The sequence below is a fragment of the Ailuropoda melanoleuca genome, chromosome 8 (genome assembly GCF_002007445.2).
Source record: "Ailuropoda melanoleuca isolate Jingjing chromosome 8, ASM200744v2, whole genome shotgun sequence".
NCBI lineage: Eukaryota > Metazoa > Chordata > Mammalia > Carnivora > Ursidae > Ailuropoda > Ailuropoda melanoleuca.
Window position 1 is genome coordinate 103,184,555 of NC_048225.1, and position 22,037 is coordinate 103,206,591.

General features: G+C 48.8%; 1 protein-coding gene across 1 annotated transcript; it reads left to right on the forward strand.

Annotated features, from left to right (window-relative positions):
- Nucleotides 1-6,542: 6,542 nt before the first annotated feature.
- On the forward strand, nucleotides 6,543-16,919 carry LAX1 (lymphocyte transmembrane adaptor 1). Its single transcript, XM_034667078.1, has 6 exons — nucleotides 6,543-7,633; nucleotides 7,982-8,042; nucleotides 10,954-11,066; nucleotides 11,481-11,591; nucleotides 12,160-12,245; nucleotides 13,991-16,919. The coding sequence occupies exons 1-6, from the start codon at nucleotides 7,462-7,464 to the stop codon at nucleotides 14,783-14,785; spliced, it is 1,338 nt and encodes a 445-aa protein (XP_034522969.1). The 5' UTR covers nucleotides 6,543-7,461; the 3' UTR covers nucleotides 14,786-16,919.
- Nucleotides 16,920-22,037: the final 5,118 nt, after the last annotated feature.

Here is a 22,037-nt window from a genome sequence, read left to right on the forward strand (position 1 = left end):
CTGGCTCCATAGACCGTCCTACTTCCAGCCTTGAAAGGGAGCGCCTGCCGGGTTCTGGGCTCGGCCGTATCCCGATGCCGAACTAATCACACGTCTTCCCTTCTCCGAAACTCGGGTCAAAGACTACTTCCCTGTCCTCAGAAGACACACACACAGAAGGGAGCAGTCTCTTTGGAGTGGCCTCCCTCTGCCATCTCCTCAGAGGCTAGTGTCAAAACAAGAATGCCACTTCACCCCGACAATGAGAGCCACCTATTAGAAAAGCCAAATGACCATCCGAATCTTGGCTTCTGCTTGTGAAGTCTGAGCAGGGGGAGTGACCTGAACCCTCTGAGTAGCCGGAGCCTTCACACTCCGAGCCAGAAGCCTCCACCTCTGCTCTCGGGTAGACCTGGTCCCTGCGTTCAGGCTCAGCCAGCACTCGGGCTCTCCCGTGGCCCTTCCTTGTAATAGCGGCCACGGGGACCGTCCTCCAGGCACAGCACCATCGGTTAGCTTACAGGGGTTTTGGCATCCTGCTGGACCCAGAAACACTGTGTTGAAGGACTGTGTTATGTGGTTTAGAACTCCAGCTCCCTCTGGCTTGGCCTTACTGAGAGTAAGTACACACGAAAACGTCCCTGAAAGAGGAAGCGAAGCCAAGGACGTCAGGGCCAGGGACCAGCAGTGGCCTTCAGCACCGGTAAGGGAGAGAACAAATACAGCCGTGGTAATCCCAAACCCTTCGTGTGAGTCAAGAATCCCCCCATCTTCCCTACCTAACCTTAGGAACTGAAAGGGGAGGCAGAGTAAGATCGCGAAGTGTGGCCGCCCAGGAGGCGTGAGACCCGCATCCCAAACCATGCCTCCTGAGTGGCTCGATTTTCCATCTCCACAAGGAGACAGTTGCAGTCCATCAATGATTTTCAGATTACACTTTGAAGACCCGAAAGGGATTCCTTAGAGATGATTCAGAGCCCACAGGTGTTCAACAAAAGTAGCTGAAAAAAAATGTATTTGGCTTGTAGGTCAACAGTAGCTTTGAAAAAAATGCCTTCAAGGTCCTGTGAACTCCTCCTCTCTGAGGTTCCCGCCGGCTCTGAAATGATCCAAACGTGGGTGACACCATAACAACAAGAGTTGTGTGATTAAATACACAAACAAGCCGAATTTGGATCCTGTCTTGATGGTTTTCCTGTTATAATCACCAACGTAAGCACGAACACAATTGAATTAAACTTAGTGCTTGTAGTCCGTCTGTCCTGCTAGGATTGTTACCTGGTGATTCACCTTTGGAATTTGTTGTGAAAAGAGCAGTGGTCTGGAGATCCAGAGATGCCACCCAGTGGAATGGCATAAAATTACAGAGGAGAAGCAAGCTGGCTCCTTTAAGCTATGGTGGAGAGTGCTGGCCTGGGACCTGGAAGACCTAGGTTATAACCCTGACCCTGCTACTAATTTGTTGTGTGACCTAAGGGTCTCCCCAACTCCGACACTCTTCCCATTCTCAGTCTAGTGTCTAAAATTGCTGTTAATAATCATTGGAGAATGCCTAAGTGGCATTTTGCTTTCATGGCTTTATCTCCCCTGGAATGTGGCATTATCATGTGTGCTTTGGACACAAGTGCATACCAGGACGTGCGCGGGCAGGCTCGGCCACTTATACCTGCAACAAAGACAAATTGCTCCACAGCCCTTAAAGCACAAGAAATCTGTTTCTTGGGGCGCCTGGGTGGCTCAGCCGTTAAGTGTCTGCCTTCGGCTCAGGTCATGATCCCAGGGTCCTGGGATCGAGCCTTGTATCGGGCTCCCTGCTCAGCGGGATGCCTGCTTCTCCTTCTCCTCCTCCCCCTGCTTCTGTTCCCTCTCTCGCTATCTCTCTCTCTGTCAGATAAAAAAATCTTTTTTAAAAAAAAAGAAAGAAAGAAAGAAAGAAAGAAAGAAAGAAAGAAAGAAAGAAAGAAATCTGTTTCTTTTCTAAATCCAATAAAATCTAGCACCAAACTAGCTAGCAACTCACCATGGTCTGCAAGAGGCCTCTCTCAGTCGTTTTTTATGGTGTCATCTCCTCCCCATGGATATTGGTCTGCTCGTCACTCAGCAAGCATGACGTGAGCCAGGCGCTGTGGTAGGCACTGGGGATGCAGCAGAGAGTGAAACCAAGTCCCTGCCCTCTTTGAATTTGGTCTCATGGAGGAGAGACGAAATGAAGAAGTAAATACGTAGCATGGCAAATGGTGACAAGGACCAGGGAGAAAGGTAAAGTTAAGGGAAATAGGGAGCATGGGGGAGGAGGGTTGCTCTTTTGTTGATTTTATTTATTCTAGAGAAAGAGAGAGAGAGAGAGGCAGAGGGAGAGGGGGAGAATCCCAAGCAGACTCCCCGTGGAGCACAGAGCCCGAAACGGGGTTCGATCCCACGACCCATGAGATCATGAGCTGAGCCGAAACCAAGAGTCTGGCACTCACCTGACTGAGCCACCTGGGCACCCCAAGGGCTGCTCTTTTGTAGAGAAGACTTCTCTGATGAGAAGACATTTGTGAAGGTATGTGAAGGGAGTCAGAGAGTGAGCTAGATAAACATGTGGAGGGAAAAGATTCCAGGCAAAGGGCGCAGCAAGTGCCAAGGTCCTGAGGCAGGAGACCACGATGTGTTGAGGACGGACGGGGAAGGCAGGAGTCGGAAGTGGGTGACGAAGCGGGGAAGTGAAGGAGGGAAGTGCAGACGCGGAGCTGGGAGCCGGGCAGAGCCTGTAAGCCACCGCGATGTTGGCTGTCATGAAGTGGGAAGCCACCGGAAGGTGTTCACTGAGGAGTGCAGTGATCGGTGTTACAGTTTAAGGGACTATCGCGTGGCCACCATCTAGGGGAAAACAGAGGGACAACATAGGTGTGACGAGCCTGTGTGCCTTACACATATGGGCCCAGCTTAATACGGAAGGACGCAGGTAAGTCCGAGCCCTCTGTCACGCTGGTGTCCTACGACACACAGAAAAGTGAAAAGAAAATGTTTGTTCCAAAAACATTCAGGTCTATTGCTTGAGTTCAGTAACCGAGTTCAGTAATGCCCTGGCTAATGAAGCGATTGAAATGACATTCTACTCCCTCACACGAGAAGGGAACAAAGAAAACCCTCTTGACCTGTGCCCTTCCTGTCCCAGCCTCCCACGCCTATTGCCACCCTCGTGTCTGGTCCCCAGGTGGGCCCTCAGCCCTCAGGCCTCCTCTGAGATACGCTGCGCCTGCCTCTGATGCCTGATGTGACTGTCCCCCTACCCCGTGCTGCCGAGGAGTCGCCTCCTTCCTGCCCAGAGCCCCAGGGTCAGAGCCCCTCTGCCGGGATGGGCTGACTGAGGGGAACCAGGCTCACAGCCCTGGGGCTGCGGGGAGACTCGGGGCTGTCAGCAGACACTTGCTCATCCGGACGTGCCTCACAGCTCGCTCGGTCCCAAGGCTCTGCGGCTGCCAGGACTGGGGGGGGGGGGCTGCCAAACACAGAACTCCAGAAGGACGGAGGAGGCAGAGGCCTGCCCTGCTCTCAGGACACCAGACGTCAGGAAAGGCTCTTCTTGCCTGTCAGCAATGCCAACCCACCTCCTCCACGAGCCTAAGTGGGGGACAAAGTATCCCCTAGGCGGCTCATAGGCTCATAGGCCTTGCTTTCAAACTCTCCTCTCGCTCCTCAAGGGCCTCGGGCAGAGCGGGGGCAGGGAGCAGAGAAATCTTTCCATACTTTCTAAGTCTTGTTGTCCTAACCCTGCTGTCTCTCAACTTTAACTTAAAAGGAAAGTATTTGCTGCCTTTGTTCTCGGTTTCAGACTTGCCTGGACTGGAGAAGGCCTCCAGCCCAGAAGCAAGTGAGCAAGGAGGGTGGAGGATTGCCACCGTCAAGGCTCCAGCTGTCACCTGGCTGAAGCTGTCTCAGCCTCCCCACCTTCAAGAACAAAGCCTGGCGGGACCTGTCTTTCACACAGGGCAACTGTTGGCATGTTTTGGCCCAGAAATACAAAAAGCCACCGTTAACCCCTTCCTGGGGCAAAGGAGACCCAACTCACGAGCCAGGTGGCCCTTCCTGCAAGGGGCTGCGGGGGCTGAACGGGGCTTGTCTCTTTCCTTCAAGGCTGAGCACGCCGCAGGAAAAAATACTAGACGCCCATTTCTTTCTCAGTAGCTCACCCTGTTACACTTCGATCATCAATTCACAGCGGCAGCAAGTCCCTAAGAGAACCTCGCAGAGGGCCCGCTTGATTCCGATGGTCAGGCACTGTGCCAGATGCCACAGCTACAATAAATCAAGATTTTTTTTTTCTTGAGAGAGAGAGAGAGGGAGAAGCCGACTCCCCATCGAGTGGGAGCCCGACGCGGGACCCGATCCCAGGCCCCCGAGATCATGACCCCGAGATCATGACCCAAGCAGAAGGCAGACGCCTAACTGACTGAGCCACCAAGGCGCCCCTGGAGATGTTATCAATAAAACAGAGTCAATGCCCTGGAGGGGTTCAAAGTCTGCTTGAGGAGCTAGGCATTTAAACAACGAATCCCAACAACCGAGAGGTCGTGCTGGGTGCCATGGGGACGCAGGAGAGCAAACCCAGTTCCAGAAGGGGAAGTCCTCACAGAGGTGGTGACACTTAACGGCGTATTTTTTTAATCACATTTTTTAATAAAAATGACACCTAATCTTGATAATAATTAAAGCAATAGAAGTCCAAAGAAGAAAATAAAATATCTCAAGACCTACAACCTGGAAATAACCAGTACAAACTCTTCAAATGGATTTTATTGGAATTTTACGAGAGAGAGAGAGAGAGAGAGGAACTGCTGTCACAGTGAAGGAACCAGACCAAAGGCCCGGAGCGTGGAAGTGACAGGAGCCGGGCGTGCACGGAGTACAGAGCGGCGGCAAGGGGGAGCCAGGGGGGGCTCGGCCTGGCATGCGGGCCAGACCACAGGGCACATGGACAAAGCCAGGCGGCCTCGCGTCCGGCCATAGGAGACATCCCAGAAATCCGCACTTAAGGAATAAAGGACACACGGCAGGAAGGCAAGCTGAGCATCAAGAGAGGAAGAGAGAAAGGCCAAAGGGGCAGGCAGTCCGTTAAGTATAAAGAGCTGAGCCCCATGCATAATGAGATAACCACATAATAACAGCCCCACTTAATGAGCTTGCATATGCCACGTCCTCAGCTGAGCACTTTTCGTTGTGAGCCCAATTCATTTTCACAACAGCATTACCTAAGTAATAGTATCGCCATTCTACACCCAAGGACACGCCCAGAAAGACGAGAGGACCTGTCCGAGATAACCCAAGCCGTCCTTGAGGATCTGAACTTGCGTTGATACTCTTCACACGGTCCTTCTGTCCTTCCAGAGGATTCCGAAAGGTTTTTAGTATTAGCAACATCACTGAGTTAGCGCAGAGCCCATCCCCTTCCAGGGGTTTTGCTGACTTGGATGCGTAAGTTGTCTGTTTAAAGCCAATCTTGATACTTTTTTTTTTAAAGATTTTTTATTTATTTATTAGAGAGAGAGACAGCCAGCGAGAGAGGGAACACAAGCAGGGGGAGTGGGAGAGGAAGAAGCAGGCTCATAGCGGAAGAGCCTGATGTGGGGCTCAATCCTGTAACGCCGGGATCACGCCCTGAGCCGAAGGCAGAGCTTAACCGCTGTGCCACGCAGGCGCCCCAATACTTTTTTTTTTAAAGTAGGCTCCATGCCAGGCTTGAACTCATGACCCTGAGATCAAGACCTGAGCCGATATCAAGAGTCAGACGGTTAACCCGCTGAGCCACCCAGGCGCCCCTCATCTTAATACTTTAGGATCACGTGGCATATTCAACCCTGAAATCATTCAAAGTGGTTAAAGGGAAACACCAGAGCAATCGGGTTTAACACATACATCCTATTTCTGAGGAATGAGTAGTTTTCTTCCATTGTCAGGATGAATAATTTCACACACCGATTTTGTGTTTGTTGGTTTGGTTGGTCGTGGCAGGCCCAGGAGGGAAAGGAGAGCAGGTGGCGGGACTCAGCCTGGTCTGGAAAGCTGGAACTCGCTCCGCAGAGCCTCCTTGCAGAAGACTGTGTCCCTCAAGTGTGGGGGGAGGAGGGAGTCAGGAGGCCGGAGGGAAGATTAGTCTGACTCAAGCCCTCCGGGTAGATAAGAGAAGCGAGGTCTTAAGATGATCGCATAGGAGAATTTCTTTAAAAAAAAAAAAAAAAAAAATTTTTTTTTTTTTTTTTTTTTTTTTTAAGTAGCAGTCAGGGTTCTGAGGTTTGGTTCTCTTGGCCCTTCTCTTTGTACCACCTTCCAAGTTCCCAGTTCACACACAGCCTTCTGCTGGCTTCCGTGGCTCAGGGCAGGCCTGAAGAGCCTCGCTCTCTCTCTCTCTCCCCCACTAGTCCCGGCCACAGGGGCCATGGAGCCAAGGATCTTTTTCTCCTGAGTCCTAGTTCTACTCAGACCCGTTCCAAAGGACAAGCGAGCAGAGACCCAGGTTCCAGCTCTCGAACCAGCGGTCCCTGAACCACCTCTGCTTCCTGCCGGGTAAGGCCACGTGGAGGGAGGGCAGCAAGGGCTTGGAAGGCAGAGCTCCGGGGAGAGCTCCGGCAGCGGCAGCCCCTCTCCCCTGGGGGCCCTGTGAGGGGCTGGACGCGAGGGGCAGGGGTGGACAGCCCGCGGAAGCGGGGGGCCTTGGTGTCCCCGGGAAGAGATGCGAGAGAGGCAGCGTGCTGAGGCACTGGCTGCCTTCGGCGCCAGCCCCGCGGCAGTCCGTTTCCTTGGGGAAAGCCAGGTCAGAGGCCCTTCACAGCCTCACGACGGTCTTCGTGACCCCTTCTCGTCGGACCTCTCCCGAGATGCAAAGAGTTTCAGGAGATTGGTGAGGGAAAGAGAAGGGAGCTAGAAACAAATTTTGAACAATTGTCTAAGTTTGGGACACTTTGGGTAGACACGGGGAGTGAGGTCTCCGGCCTCTGAGACAGGAGCACAGCAATCAGGCCGGGGACGGGCCTCGGGAAGAGTCCTGGAGAGACAGCCAGCGGCCAGGGGCCAGGGAGGGCCGGGCTTCAGGAAGGAATGGCCTCCAGGGCCCCTGCTGCCCCAGCATTGGCTTCATTCTTTCTGAGCGTCATTCCCAGAGATTCTCCAAATGTGTAACACAGACCAGCTTTGTCGAAATCACCTGGGAAGTGTCAGTGAAAACAGCCTGTCCCCCTGACTCAGAAACCCAGAGAAACCATCATGTATCCCCCACCACCTCGTCCCATCTTTAGTCACGCTCCCTACAGACCACAGCTCTCCCAGCCAGCCCGGGGAACAGGGGGTGCAGACATGTTTTCTTCTATCTTATTATAGCTGAGCAGCGTTTCCTGTGCCCCATGCCTCATTAGCACATTGGTGGTGTCGTTTCCTGTGACGACTCTCTGTTTCCATTCTGGCAAATGTTTGCTCTTTTCTGTCTGCTTTGGGGGTTGGGGGAGGATGAGCTTCTCACGGAGTCTCTCTCGGGCCTCTTGGCAGTTTCCCCCTTTACACCCCTCACACTTCCACCAGAAGGCTGAGAGCAGAGAGTCTCCCTGCGCCACCTCTCTTGGGGAGCACCGCACCCGGCTGAGCTCTCACCTCCCGCAGTGGGCACTGCAGCCACATCCAGGTAGAAACAAACCTGTTGTCATGTTTGTGTTTGGGGTCAACGCAGCCTGACATTTCACTGGGAGAGGCCAGGTAGATGCAAGTTTGGGGGGAAAGAAAGTTCTAGAAAGATTGGAAAACACGGAGATGAGGGAGATTTCTATCAGTCTTTTCTACGTAAAAAAGTGGCTATGATGGTATGTAAAACACAAACGAATTTTGCCTTTTCTCCCGGGGGATGGCAACTTAGGAAGAGCCAGGAGAAGTGGCCACGTGTGTTAGCTGTTGATAATTAAGAGAAGGCTTAGGAGGAGAAGCTGAGCCAGAGAGGTTGCCATGACAACGGATGTGATCACCCCGACCCTTTCAGAAATCAGAGGGAGGACCTGGGAGGCCAGGACTCTACAGGTAACTGACGGCAGCCTGGACAGGTAAGTGACTGGAGGTGGTGAGCTCCACCCTCCCCCGATTTAGACAGACAGCCCTGGCAGACCCTGGGGGTTTCTACCCCAGCAGCGCTCCTAGCCCTCACAACCACGCTCAGGTCCACTGAGACCGTCAAACTCTAGGCTTAGAGAAGCTTGCTCAGGACTGTTGGGAGGAAAGGAATAGGTATTGAAGAGAAAAGCGAGTTGCAGGGGGAGAGGGAAGGCCGTGTTAACACAGGATTTCCTTAGACCTCGCTGTCTGGCCTGGTTGGATTTCTCACCTCCCAGAGGCCCTATCACTGTCCTCAATCTTTTCTGTCTCAGGTCCCAACGACCACTCTCCTCACCCCACCCCCCCCCAAAAAACGAGGTCCCACCATGATGGAAACAAAAGACCCGTTTTTTTTTTTCAACGATATGTTTCCAGGTCCTAAAAACTTTCCGTGAGTGGAAAATGCAATCACAGATGTGATAAAAATATGTCTTTAGGATATAAAATCTCACAGAACTAATCGTGGCTATACATTTTATTGCTAAAACTTTCAGGATCATACTAACGAAAATATAAAGTCCAACAGCAGTTGAAGCTTCAACAACACTTGTAGGTATGAATCTCAGTGCTGTGATAACAGGGCAACTCAGCGATAATAAATTTAAAATCGCTGTCGTTAGGGAAATAAATGTGATTACCATGACAAACAAATATATGTCACCTGTAGGTGGACAGGAGCAGTGATGGGGAATGAATTCATAAAGCTATCAGAACCCTGGAGCCCCCCGAAATATCTACTTCTGTGTTCATTCATGTTTATTAATTCACTCATTCATTCAACACTATTCATCCTGCCCTTGCTAAGTGCCAGGCACTGTTCCAGGCACCAGATAAACAGGATAGACAAGTCCATGGCTTCCTGGAGCTCACAGTCAAGTGGGAAAGTCCGATATGAACAGATAAACAAATGGATGTATAATATAATGTCAATCCATCTGAAGTGTATGAAGAAAAACCAGAACAGAGTTACGGGGACTGAGAGTAATAGGCCTGTCTGAGCAGGTGACATTTCCAAAGAGACCTGAGGGAACTGCGGGACTGAGCTACAAAGACACCCGGGAGAGGGAGCGGCTGGTGGAGGCAGGACTGTGCTGTTCATGGACTGGCCAGGAGTCCTGTCTGTCGAAGTCAGAAGGAAAGTGGTGGGAAATGAGGTCAAGATGGTAGGCTGAGGGGCACCTGGGGGGCTCAGGCAGTTGAGCATCTGGCTCTTGATTTCGGCTCAGTCATGATCTCAGGGTCATGGGATCGAGCCCCGTGTCGGTTCCGCCCGCCTCAGCACGGGGTCTGCTCTCCCACTCCCTCTGCACTCTCTCCCTCTAATAAATAAATTAAATTAATCTTTAAAAAAAGAAGAAGGAGGCAGAGGCCAGAGCCTAAAGCACCATGATGTCGTCACTGGGTAGGGACTGTGGTTGTTATCCCAAGTGTGATCAAAGTCACGCGGGTCACACGAAGAGAGGGGACATGATCTGGTTTGCTGTTAAGAGGATCACGCTGGCTCCTGTGTGAAGATAGGCTATTGGGGTCAAGAGTGAAAGCAAGGGGCGCCTGGGTGGCTCATCCGTTAAGCGTCTGCTCAGGTCATGATCCTGGGGTCTTGGGATCGAGTCCCGCATCAGGCTCCCTGCTTGGCGGGAAGCCTGCTTCTCCCTCTCACACTCCCCTTTCTCACCATCTCTCTCTGTCAAATAAATCAATAAAACCTTAAAAAAAAAAAAAGTGAAAGCAAGGCAACTATCAGGGAGGTTACTGCAAAGGTCTGTGTGGAACACACGGTGGCTTGATGGGGGGAAGGGGTTGGCAGTGGAGGAGCGAGAGGTGATTGAGTTTGGGAAAAATGCCCAGGGTGGAGCAGACGGAATCTGCTGGTTGACTGGAAGTGAGGTGTGAAAGAAACGGAGCAGTCAAGGATGGCTCCAAGGTTTCTGCCTGAACCACTAGATGATGGGAGACACCAGAGGAGAAGCAGGCTTCTGGGAGAAGAACAGGCATTCTGTTTCAGACATACTTGGTTTGAGATGTCCATTGGGCAGCCTAGCAGAAATGTCCGGTATAAATTGGGTAAACATGCCTAGGATTCACGAGGACAAAAGTCTCCCCTGGTAGCTGATCTGGTTTCTAATATTTAGGTCCGCTAATATTTAGATTCCTGCTGTAACCTCCATTGGCTACTTCTTGGCACAGTAGGCAAAGCCGAGCAGTAACCCCAGCCCTGTTAGGGTGTCCCAAGCAGCAGGAACTCAGCCCCGCATTTGCATTGGTTACAGGCCACAAAGTAGAAAGCGTTGCTTCCAGACCAGCTCCCCAAGTCGGTCCATGGGGGTTGCTCAAATGTCACCGAGCAGCTCCCTCATTGTACCTCCTTCCACACAAGACAGGACGCCCAGGGGGAGGGAATGAGGGCAAGTAAGGGCAGGCGAAGCTGCTTTTGCAAGTTTGGAGGACAGGGTGCGGTAGAAAGAGCGTGATCTTTGGGCCCCAACAGACCTAGACCCACATTCCACCTTGGCTGCTTTCTACCTGTGTGATCTTTGATCTGCTACTCTGCCTTGCGGAGTCTAAATCTCAGGTTTCTGGCCCCAAGGAGAGATGCAATTGCTGTAAAGATGAAATGAGCATCACAGCCATGCAAAGGCATGGCATCCAGTAGGCATTCAAAAGGGATAGTGGCCTTCTTCTGTGTCCAGTTTCCCTCTGTCCACAAAGAAGAGCCTCTCTTCAGCCACACAGCCCACCCCCCTCAGCTTTCCCTCACCCGGCTCCCATCCCAAGTCCAGGCGCTCCCATTCCTGCAGGAAGCCTCTTCTCCACCCTGCCCAACCTCCTACAGCCGGGCATGGCGCTTGTTTTTCCTCACAGAGAGAATGACCAGAGCAACGCCATCTTTTCTGGGTTTGCGGGATTCCTTGCCATCCTCCTGACCACTGTGATTTTCTACAGCCTGTGGAGCTGGAATAAATGGAAGAAGCAGCGTGAGTCCCTTGATTGTCCCAAGTCAAGACACACGAGCGTCAGTCATGTAGCCTGGCATTCAAAGGCCGGGGATAAACTATTGTACTGGAGAACCCTCTGTTCTCTGACACACTGGTCATTGTCTCACTTGAGGGTCTAAGCTGTGGATCCAAAAGGCTCAGTGCTGATTGGAGTTCCATTTTGAATGTCCTTGCCCTGGGACAGTCATGCCCACCTCCACCCCCATTCCTTCCTCCTGCTTCTGTGTACCAAGCCTTCTAGCTCAAAGGGAATTGGGCAAGTGTGAAAATGTATTTTTTTATGATCCATAGTGAGGGTGGGGAATATTTTCAGGGACCATCTCATCCCCAGGGGTCCCCACATTCTATAATACTGGTCTCGCCATGATCCCCATCTCTCTCATTGCCTTGCAGGACAAGTTCCTTACTTCCGAGTTACCGTCTTGCCCTTACTGTCTCTGTCTCGACCCAGACAAGGCGCCAAAAACATTTATGACTCCTTGCCCCAGAGGCAAGAAGTGCTGGGTAGGTTTTTCTTTCTAATCCATGGCTCACAGATGTTACCGAACTTCTGCGCCCAGAATGTACCTCTCACCACCCAGAGGCAGCTTTCTTCAAACACTCAGGCCTTTCCGCCCTTCAGGGAGCATAGGGGAGGATGAGCTTGACAGAAGCAGGATGTAACTCCACTAGGGGCCTAGAGAGCTCTAAAAAGGGAGCTGGGTGTCCGTTGGGTTGGGGGTTTTGTTTTGTCTTGATATGAAATTAGTGAAAGACAGATGGGCCTGTCTAGGGATGGGGGAGCCATACAGGAGGAGAACATGGCCTCCGGCATTGCAGGTGGAGAAGGCTTGCCCCAGGAGCAACCGACCCCTGGGCTGGCTAGTGCCCTCCGGTCCTTGCTAGAAACTGAGGACAGTTCCAGGCCTCAGAGCACATTGTTCCCCCTCGCTCTGACCTTCTCGCCACAGCACACCAGCCCCAAGTACCAGGCAGCACACCAACCCACTTCACCCAAAGGCGGGGACTGTTAAGGCTGAAGCGTTCACGGGGCTGGCCTGCTAGCTTCAGGGTTTGTTCTCTGTTCTTTCAGGGAGACGTCAGTGGGGGAGTAACCATATTTTCAGTACCGAGAGCCTCCTCTCCAGAAATTCTGATAGCCTTCCTTCTGAGCCTGTGGTAAGTCAAGCGAAGGGACAAGCCCCTTGGGAGAAAGGACATGTCTCTGGCAGAACTGAGGTAAACGAGTCCAGGTCGCAGATCTCCTTTCCTGGCAAACAGCAAATCCCCTGGCAGTGGCCCTGTGGCCCTATTAATAAATTGGGAAGACTGGCCTCAGGACCTCCGTTCTGCCCAGGGAGAAAAAGTAGGAAAGGTAGGAACAATTGTTTGGGATTCGGGGCAAGGCAAGCAGGGCACGTGTGTTCAAGGACATGGTGTTAGAACTGAAGTGGATTGTTTTAACAAAGACAGGTCACAGCTTATCCAAACGAGTATTGTTCCCTTCCAAGTAATCGCCTCAAGAGAGTATATGAGTATTCCAACAATTCTGTTGGTGCTCAAAACACCCTTACCATCCTGCTTTGGGAATTCCCTCCGGGGCCTATGGCAAATTGTTTCAATTATCCTCAATGGCAGGTATATTTGTAAATCCTGGAGCGCTATAGAAAGTGTTTGCTCAAATGGGGGGGGGGTATTTTGCTGAGATTAGCGCAGGAGTGCCACGGTGAGTAACAATACCCTGTGTGTCTTCCATCTGGCCCTGGAGGCAGCCCTCAGGGAGGAGTCTCACAACACCATGGGGCAGAGACCCCAGAGACAGGAAAGGGAGGGCTTGGAAGCTCAGAGGGCCCATCTCCGTAGATAAGTTCTCATTTGCCCCTGGAAGAACCAGTGCCTTCGGTCTGTGGTCATTTCAAGAAAACAGTCCTACTGCTGCGGCTGAGCCCCTCGTTACCCAGAGCTCTAGGCTCACTTAGCATGCAGCCACCTCCCGCTCCTGCTCCCACATGGCCCACCCCTGGGCTCTGCTCTCACCTCTGAGCCTTCCTGGCGGAGCAAGTCCGCTTGGCGGAGAACACGCAGGGAAGACGAAACTCCGCGGCCAAAGTGAGTTCCAGCGCTGGGTCCCCACCCCATATAAGGCCACAACATGTTTGGCTTGGACTCTGTAGTGTGCGAAGAACATTTTGAACCAGTTGCCAACAGCTAAAAATCTAAAAGATTTCACATTAAAGTCTGGATGTCCAGCTTTTCTTGAAAAGGCAGAAGCTCTGGAAACAGCAGACCGGCACCCCTGAAGGGCCGTGATGGCCTGAGTCTGTAGGTCAGCTGCCCCTTTAATAATAAGAGCAAGCATGTGTTAGCATTTTCCATGTGCCAGGAACTCTTCCAAACCCTCTACGCGTAGTCCTACACTTACTCCCCCAGAAAGCATATTATGTAGACGTTATGAGTATCCCCACTTTATATGCTAGGGAAGGAAGGCACGAAGAGATTAGGTAACTTGCCCAAACTTCGCGCACAGAGTAGCCAGGCTGGGATTTGCGCCCTGACTCTAAGGCTGAGTCGCTACCTTTGGCCACTGTGCTATATTGCTTCTCCATGGGCTCTGAGGCAGCAGGCGCTCTCCAGTTTATAATATAGCCCCCTACAAACTCCCTATTGAACAATCACACTGTGGCCAGAAGCCAGGAGCAACTTATCGCATTGACACTGCTGCTTTCCTTACACTTAGCCCACTTCGCTCACACCTGCCTAGGATCTAAAGCTCTGCGGTTAGAGACCCCTGACTTAGAGATTTTCTCCAAGGCAAAGAGCCGAGCGAAGGGGCTATCAGATAGTGGTACTGGGTGGGAAAGTAGAAAGGCTTCGCCCATATTTCTGCTTCCATCCTGTCACTGGCTTTCTCTTCTTGCTTATAGCCCTCCCAAGCGGGCAATGCCCTGTGGCTGCACAGAGACCATACCCCCGCCAACGGCTATGCAGTGGGCATCTATGACAATGCCGCGGGGCTCCAGATATGTGGGGACCTCGCTCCCTCAGCAAACTATGTCAATGTCAGAGCAGCCAGAGACTGCCTGAGCATTTCTTCAGAGGATTCGAGAGACTACATCAATGTCCCCACAGCAGAGGAGATTGCGAAGGCTCTAGCTTCTACCAACAGCACCCCGGCGAACCTCTTTGCCCTCCCAAGTGCCCAGGAGCTGGAGCTTACTGAGGAAAAAGACAAGGGCTGTGGGAATGCCAGTGAGCACACCAGTTTTTGGTCTCCAAAATCTGAGAGTGATGATCCGCTCAGTGATGAGGAAGACTCTTCTGAGACCTCAAATGACTATGTCAATATGGCAGGATTGACTCTTGAGACCCTCCAGCGGAAGCAGCCCTGGATGGCTTTGCAGTGCTACAGAGAGTATGAAAATGTCCCTTCAGTACCCACCAATGGAAACCAGCAGCAGGTGGAGGAGGAAGTGACATCCTCAAACACAGACCAGGAAGAAGGCAGGATGGAAGATCCAGGCACGCACATCCAATTTGTCATGCAATCAGGGAGGTTCCTGGCTCTAGGGGAACATGTGACCTGTCAGCCGTCTGCGCAGAGTGAGACTAGTCCAATAAAACATGGAGAAGAAATGTCAAATGACACTTCTAGTGACTATGAAAATGTGCTAGCTGTCAAGTCAGGAGACATGGACTGCAAGCAGGGGCCAGACACATAGCTCCTTCCTGACAAATCAGAACCCAGGCACCCAGCTGGAGAGCTCTGTGGAGTAGTCTATCCCGCCGGATCCATAGCCACAACAGGGTCTGGTGAAGACTGCTGACCATCCTTACATTCCAGTGGGTTCGTCCGGGTAGGCTACAAAGAGGCTGAGACGCACAGAAGTTCAGGAGCTCACAAAAGCCAATGCTGAGAAAGCCAGAAAGGAATTCTTCTCAAGCAGGGTGCTGTTAGCTCTCATACCAACCTAAGAGTGTTTGCTAAAACCGCCTTATAGGACGGTTAGTAGATTAAAAATGCGATAGTTCTCTCGTGCACAGTGGAAACATGAGGCAGTCTAAAATCATTACCTTGGCGAATACCAGCAGGATGCAAAGCAAAAATATGGATTAGTTTGTAATCCAGGCAGAGGCCAAAGAGAAGGAAGAAGTCGGATTTGGGGTGGGGGGGCGGACAGAAGTTTCCAGTTGAAAAAGAGTGTGGACAACCAAATGCTAGAGAAGATGTGGGACACCAGACCGGTCATTCGTTGCAAAGCCCAATATTCACTTTGGAAAAGTGTTCGGTGGTTTCTTCTAAACATGCACTTACTGTACAGCCCAGCCATTCCGCTCCTGCCTGTTTACCCAAGAGAACTGAAAACCTGTGTTCATATAAAAGCCCATACGTGACCATTTATAGCAGCTTTCTTCATAATTGCCAAAACTAGAAATAACCCAGATGTCCTTCAACAGGCACATGGAAAAACAGAACTGCAGTATATGCGTGTAATAAGGTCATCTATACTCAACAATAAAAAGGATGAACTATTGGTTTGTGCAACAACATGGACAAATGTTAAATGCATGTTGCTAAATGAAAGAAGCTAGACCTAAAAATCTGCATATTGTGTGATTCCATTTACATGGCATTCTGGAAAAGGCAAAAGTATAGGGAAGGAAAACAGATCAGTGGTTGCAGGTTTAGAGAAAGGGAAGCTTACTACAAAGGAATTTTTAGGTTAGGGGGGTTCTTCTGTATTGCTATTGTGGTGGTAGATACAGGACTCTGTGAATTTGTCAAAACAGGAAAAACTATACAGCACAAAGAATGACTTTTATTGTATGTCAATTTTTTTAATTAACCACAGTGTCAGGGGAAGCCATGATGGAATGCAGATTAAGGCAAATAACCCTAACTACATTACAGACGTCTGGTACAACCTCACTGAAGGGGTGGGGGGAGGAGCTGGCCTAATCAGCTTTGGAAAACAATGTTTTCACTTGAAACTGCAAAATAAAAACACAAAAATGCATAAACACTTTAGTTGGTAAATTCATATGTCAGAGGACTATAGGTTAGCAGTTCTGAAACTACTTTAAATGTATACTAAGATTGAACAAATAAGTAAATATAGATAAGGAGGGGCGGGGTTCTCACTATCAGAAAGGGTACAATGAATTCTGTGGTGCTGGATTAGAGCTGGAAGTATAGTTTGAGCTCTTGTTTATTTTAATATATATATGAATATATATGTATATATATGAATAGATACAGAAATAAATACAGATATGTGTATACATAAGCTAGCAGACACACATTTCTTATCTCTGTCCCTTGGAGGGTCCAGAAGAAATGACACCCTAGAAGTAATGAACCCACTTAGCACCCAGGTCTTGGTTTCTAAATATCATTCTCAGTAGAAGAACCAGACCTCCTTGGAGAAATGGGCAGTTCTAGGGCTGGGTGGGGAAAACACAGGGATGGGGTGCTTGACCATCTTGCTGATTAAAAAAAAAGAAAGAAAAAGGAGGGTGGCAGGGGAAGAAAACACAAGAAAATATGAAGGTACGTCAAAAGGAGCCATCTAAAAGAGCTCTCAGGGGCAAAGCTAGAACAATTTCAGCAAATAAATAAATAAATAATTATGGTATAAATTTGTAACTCAAAGAACAAAATAAATATTCTTGAGCCCATACCAATAAGTGAATAAAATGGAGGAAAGGGAGAAATCTTCCTTCCTGATGAATTCTGAATAATAAATATAGAAGAAATGAGGAAGAAAGAAAATCACTACTAGGGGTGCCCGGGTGGCTCAGCCGTTAAGCATCTGCCCTCAGCTCAGGTCATGATCCCAGCGTCCTGGGATCGAGCCCCGCATCAGGCTCCCTGCTCGGCGGGAAGCCTGCTTCTCCCTCTCACACTCCCCTTGCTTGTGTTCCCTCTCTTGCTGCCTCTTTCTCTGTCAAATAAATAAATAAAATCTTTAAAAAAAAAAAAAGATCACTACTAAGATACCACAGAACTGTATGTTAACTGTACTGGAATTAAAATAAAAACTTAATAATAAAAGACACCACAGAATAATTGCCGTGGGCAAGTCCTAATGAATGCTAAAATTAGTGGATGACACTTTAAAGAGAAATTAGATAGTTGCATAGCCTCAAAGATCTCCCCCCAAATATTTATACATCACTGTGATGACTCTAACACATGTCCAGGAATTAGTCAATACTTCCCCCGGAACTTAATTCCCCTCCCCTTCAGGGTGGAGTGTGGGCTGGAATAAGTGACTCTTTTTTCTAACAAATAGAACATGGAAAGGCGTGGAGGAAGCAAATTTAGAGTGGAGAAGCTTGGCAGAGACCACCTAAACCATGTGATCAAGGTTAACTCCCCAGTAATATGTCAAGTGGTTACAGGATCAAGGAGAAGGGTACTTCACCTCTGTAGTGTTCTTCCCCCAAATCCACAAAACCCCATTCTTATCATAGAAAAAATCAGAACATCCAGATTGCATAACATTCTATGAATACCTGACCTGAACTCTTAAAAGTGTTAAAAGTCACGAAAGACAAGGAAACACTAAGAAACTGTCACAGATTGGAAGACACCAAGGAGGCCTGATGACTGAATATAGAGTAATGGTATTTTGGATTGGATCCTGGTACAGAAAAAGGACATTAGTGGGGGGAAAAAATAATAGCATTGAAAAAGTCCATATTTTAGTAAATAGTATTACACTGATGTTAATTTCTTAGTTTTGATCATTGTATCATGGTTATGGAAGATGTTAGCATTAGGGGAAGCTGGGTGAGATATATATAGAAATTCTCTCCTATTGTTTCATCTCTTCTGTTAATTATTTCCAAATAAAATAATTTTAAAGCGTGGATAAAGTGAAGACATCCAGCTTCATCCCATTTAAAGAAATATGCCTTGTTCCTTCTTCTGCAAAATGGGTATAACGTTAAAGCGTATACTAATGTAATTATTCTGGGTATTTGTTTCTCTGAATTGTTTTATTAACATATTTGATCCAACTCCCTATTTTGCCTGTATCATTTTGCCTGCAGGAAAATATATTTAAGTCCTTTGTATTCACCATGGATCTTAGCACAAGGCCCAAGATAAAGGCAGGTTATTGATAACTGATAATTGATGATATGATTTCAGTGCATGTACTTAGGCCATAAAATGTTGAGGGAGGTTTTTTCCTGTCATTCCAGAATCTAGGCTAAGGCCTAAAGCTGGGTATAAAACACCCCACATTCTGAATTTAGCATGCCATGAGCTGTTAGGGATCAGCCTAGGGCTTACTGAGAACAGGAAAATTAATCCTACCAAACACTGCCCTCCACCACCCCATGTCCCTGCTCTGTGGGCGTGGCCTGAGAGGTGTTGGAGGCTGGCCTTTGAGGGGTATGCTGGTCAGGAAGAGAGGTTCTTTCCTCCTTCACTGTCCCCATCCCTGGGTGGGTGGTAACCACCTCTTTCTGCCGAGTGCCTCATACCCTTGGGAAAGGAAGAAGGCAGTGTTGTCTGTTGTCAGAACAGGGGTGGGGTGGGGGGGTTGTGAGGCAGCGAGCCACCCGCTGTTGGGCCCAGCAACAATAAAAGTATCACCAGGGGAAGGTGACTGGGCCTGGGCCACTCAACAGGGTGCCAGGTAAGGGGCCTCTAGAATGCCTCTGTTGGGTGTAGACCATCTAAGGGTGGCCTCACAAGCACTTGGGTGGATGCTGTAGACTGAACATGCATGTGCCCCCAAAATTCATGTGTTGAAATCCTAATGTGATGGTATTAGGAGGCGGGGGCCTTTGGGAGGTCATTAGATATGAGGCTGGAGCTTCCATGCATGGGACTAGTGTTCCCACAAGAGAGACCCCCAGAAAGATGCCCTGTGCCTTCTGCCACGTGAAGATACATGGAGAAGACGGCCACCTGTGAACCGGGAAGTAGGCCTCACCAGACACCAAATCTGCCGGCCCCTTGATCTCGGGCTTCCCAGCCTCCACAACTGTGAGAAACAAATGTTTGTTTTTTACGCCACCCAACCTATGGTTTTTTTTCTTAGAACAGCCTGAACAGCCTCAGCCAGTGGGCCAAAGGAAGATGGTCCCAGGACCTAATTCTCCCACCCCTGATGACAGTACTGTGGGCAGATTCCTTCAGGGCTGTGGGATTCACCCTACAAGTAACCAGTGTTGAAATTCCTGCCTTGTCACAGGAGGCACAATCATCAGTGCTGACAACCAGTCCGGGCTTTCCAGGGACACAAGGACAAGCCCAGGGAGTGTGGCAACCCTACCTGATCAAGTAAGGAGCCAGGAAGGTCAGATGCGGGGATGAAGTCTCGAGCAGAGCTGAATATTACATACTGGCATGAGAGAATTATCGCAGCCAGGAGAATGAAAAATGAAGAGATCAAAATGAGCCTTTGTTTAGAGAGCTACCACCAAGTAAGAAAGGAAGTTCAACCAACCACAGTCAGGGGGCAGGCCCTGGAAGAAATAAAGCCAGCTCGTGGTTACACCCCAATAAGCCAGTTATACTTACATACATTCTCCCAAATTGAGAATAAGTGATATACTGTCCATTGTCCTGTATGAGATAGTAACCTGTTTATTTCTTATACTGAGATTTTTTTTTTAACAAACAAGTGAATGAAAGACTGTTTATGACTTCATTCGTTCTTTCCCTTTATAGTTTTATTGTTCTCACATTAGTTGCCAGGAAATTTTGAGTTCGTTTGAATGCCCAAGCGCAGTAACTGGACATGCCCAAGGGCATCTCCTGAGCCTGACAATGCCAAGTGGGAGGTAATTTTTTCAAGATAAGGATGAGGAGGGGCGCCTGGGTGGCCCAGCGGTTAAGCATCTGCCTTCACGCTCAGGGCATGATCCCAGCGTTCTGGGATCGAGCCCCACGTCAGGCTCCTCTGCTGTGAGCCTGCTTCTTCCTCTCCTACTACCCCTGCTTGTGTTCCCTCTCTCTCTGGCTGTCTCTATCTCTGTTGAATAAATAGATAAAATCTTTAAAAAAAAAAAGATAAGGATGAGGAAGTGGATAAAAAGATAACGAATCCGATGATTCCTTAATTAGTTAAATATAGTAAATTAATTATTCAAATTTGTATTATATTGATTGGACCTCATTCAGAATACTGTTCAGTATGAAATACAGAGTTTGTTAAGTCTCCTTCCCTCCTTATAATTCACCCTTTAATGGTGAGCAGAAGACAAGATCTGCCGGCCCTCTGCCATGCCTCCTCCCTGAGCACTCCGGTAGCATCATGCTGCTTTGTTACCACGTCTGGGTTCCCTGTGAGCTGAGAGCCTGTACTGACTCACAAAAACTTCCAGAAACTCTGACTCTTCAACCTGTTGATAAGCAGGGACTACAGAAAAAGGCAGTCATGTTCTAACACAAGTGACCTACCATATCCTTTCTTACTTCCCTTACATCTTTATATTAGTTTTAACTACTTATGCTGAAAATGGCATAGCAAGAAAGGCAAAAATAAGGTAACCCATAATTTGTTTTTTTCCCTTTCAGTCTTCCCTTCCTCATCAATAAGTTAAAGGTGGAGACTGTTGGCAGAATGTGGGCGTAACAAGAATTGGAGTTAACAACTCTGACTCGTCATCTCCTGTCTCCCTCTTACAAGGATCCTTGTGATTACACGGGGCCCACCCAGATAATACAGGATAATCTCATCTCAAAATCCTTAGCATAATCAAGTTGTAAAGTCCTTTCTACCATGTAAGGTCACATATTCACAGGTTCCAGGGATTAAGACATGAACACATTTTGTCCACCACAACTGCATAGCCGATCAGTATCTCTGATGACACACGAAACTGATAACATCTGAAACGAGTTATAAGACTCAAAGATATGTGCACACACAGGAACACACACACACCTAGGTTTTAAAAGATGAGAGAGTACAAAGAATGCTGTTGGCCTGGTACATTTGCTGATTTCCTGATAAACGGATTCAGATTATGTACCAGATATAGCATTAATTTAGGGGAGGTACTTCCTTTCCTGGAAGTCACAGCAAACATCAAAGCAGAAGGCAGCCACAGAGAGCCACCAATGCTCTGGGAGATACCAGGCAGACCCATCAGGGGAGGTCTCCAGTTGGCTAAATGTAGACAAGATTCCTAGGTAACTGGCACTCAGATGCTGAGAATCTCTGACAGCAGCTCAGGTCTGTTCCAGGGGTCCTGCAGATCTCTGACTCTTTTTATGAGGGGAAATCCATTCTTGATGATCCCAGATCAAGACTGCTTTTTCAAAGGTATTCTAATTTTGCAGAATCTCGCATGAAAAGAATATGTGTTCAGCTGTTGTTGAGTGGAATGCTCTGAAAATGCCAGTTCGGTCAAGCTGGCTGATAGTGCCGTCCAGGTCATCTATATCCTTACTGATGTTCCTTCTGCGGGTTCTAGCAACTATTCAGAGAGAAGTGTTGAAGTCTTCGAATGTAATTGTTGATTTGTCTATTTATCCTTTCAGTTCTACTCTTTTTGTCTCCCCGTATCTTGAAGTCCTGTTGTTAGTTGCATGCACATTTAGGATTGTTAGGTCTTCTTGGTGAATTGACTTCCATCATTACAGGATGTCCCTCTATTCTATGATGTCCCTAATAGTCTTTGTTCTGAAGTGTACTTTATCTGACATTCATGTAACCACTACCCCTTCCTTCCATCTTTGCTTTCACTTAAAAATGTTAAAAACCTTTTTAGTTTGAAATCATTTTAGACTTGTAGGAAAGTTCCAAAGATAATGCAGAGATGTCCCACATACACCTCACCAAACATTCCCTAATGTTAACACCTTGCGTAACTTTGATATGATGATGAAAACAGAGCAACTAACACGGGTACAATATTATTAACCAACTTACACACTTTCACTGATGTCCTTTCTCTGTTCCAGGATCCATTCCAGGATCCCACAGAACATGTAGTTATACAACT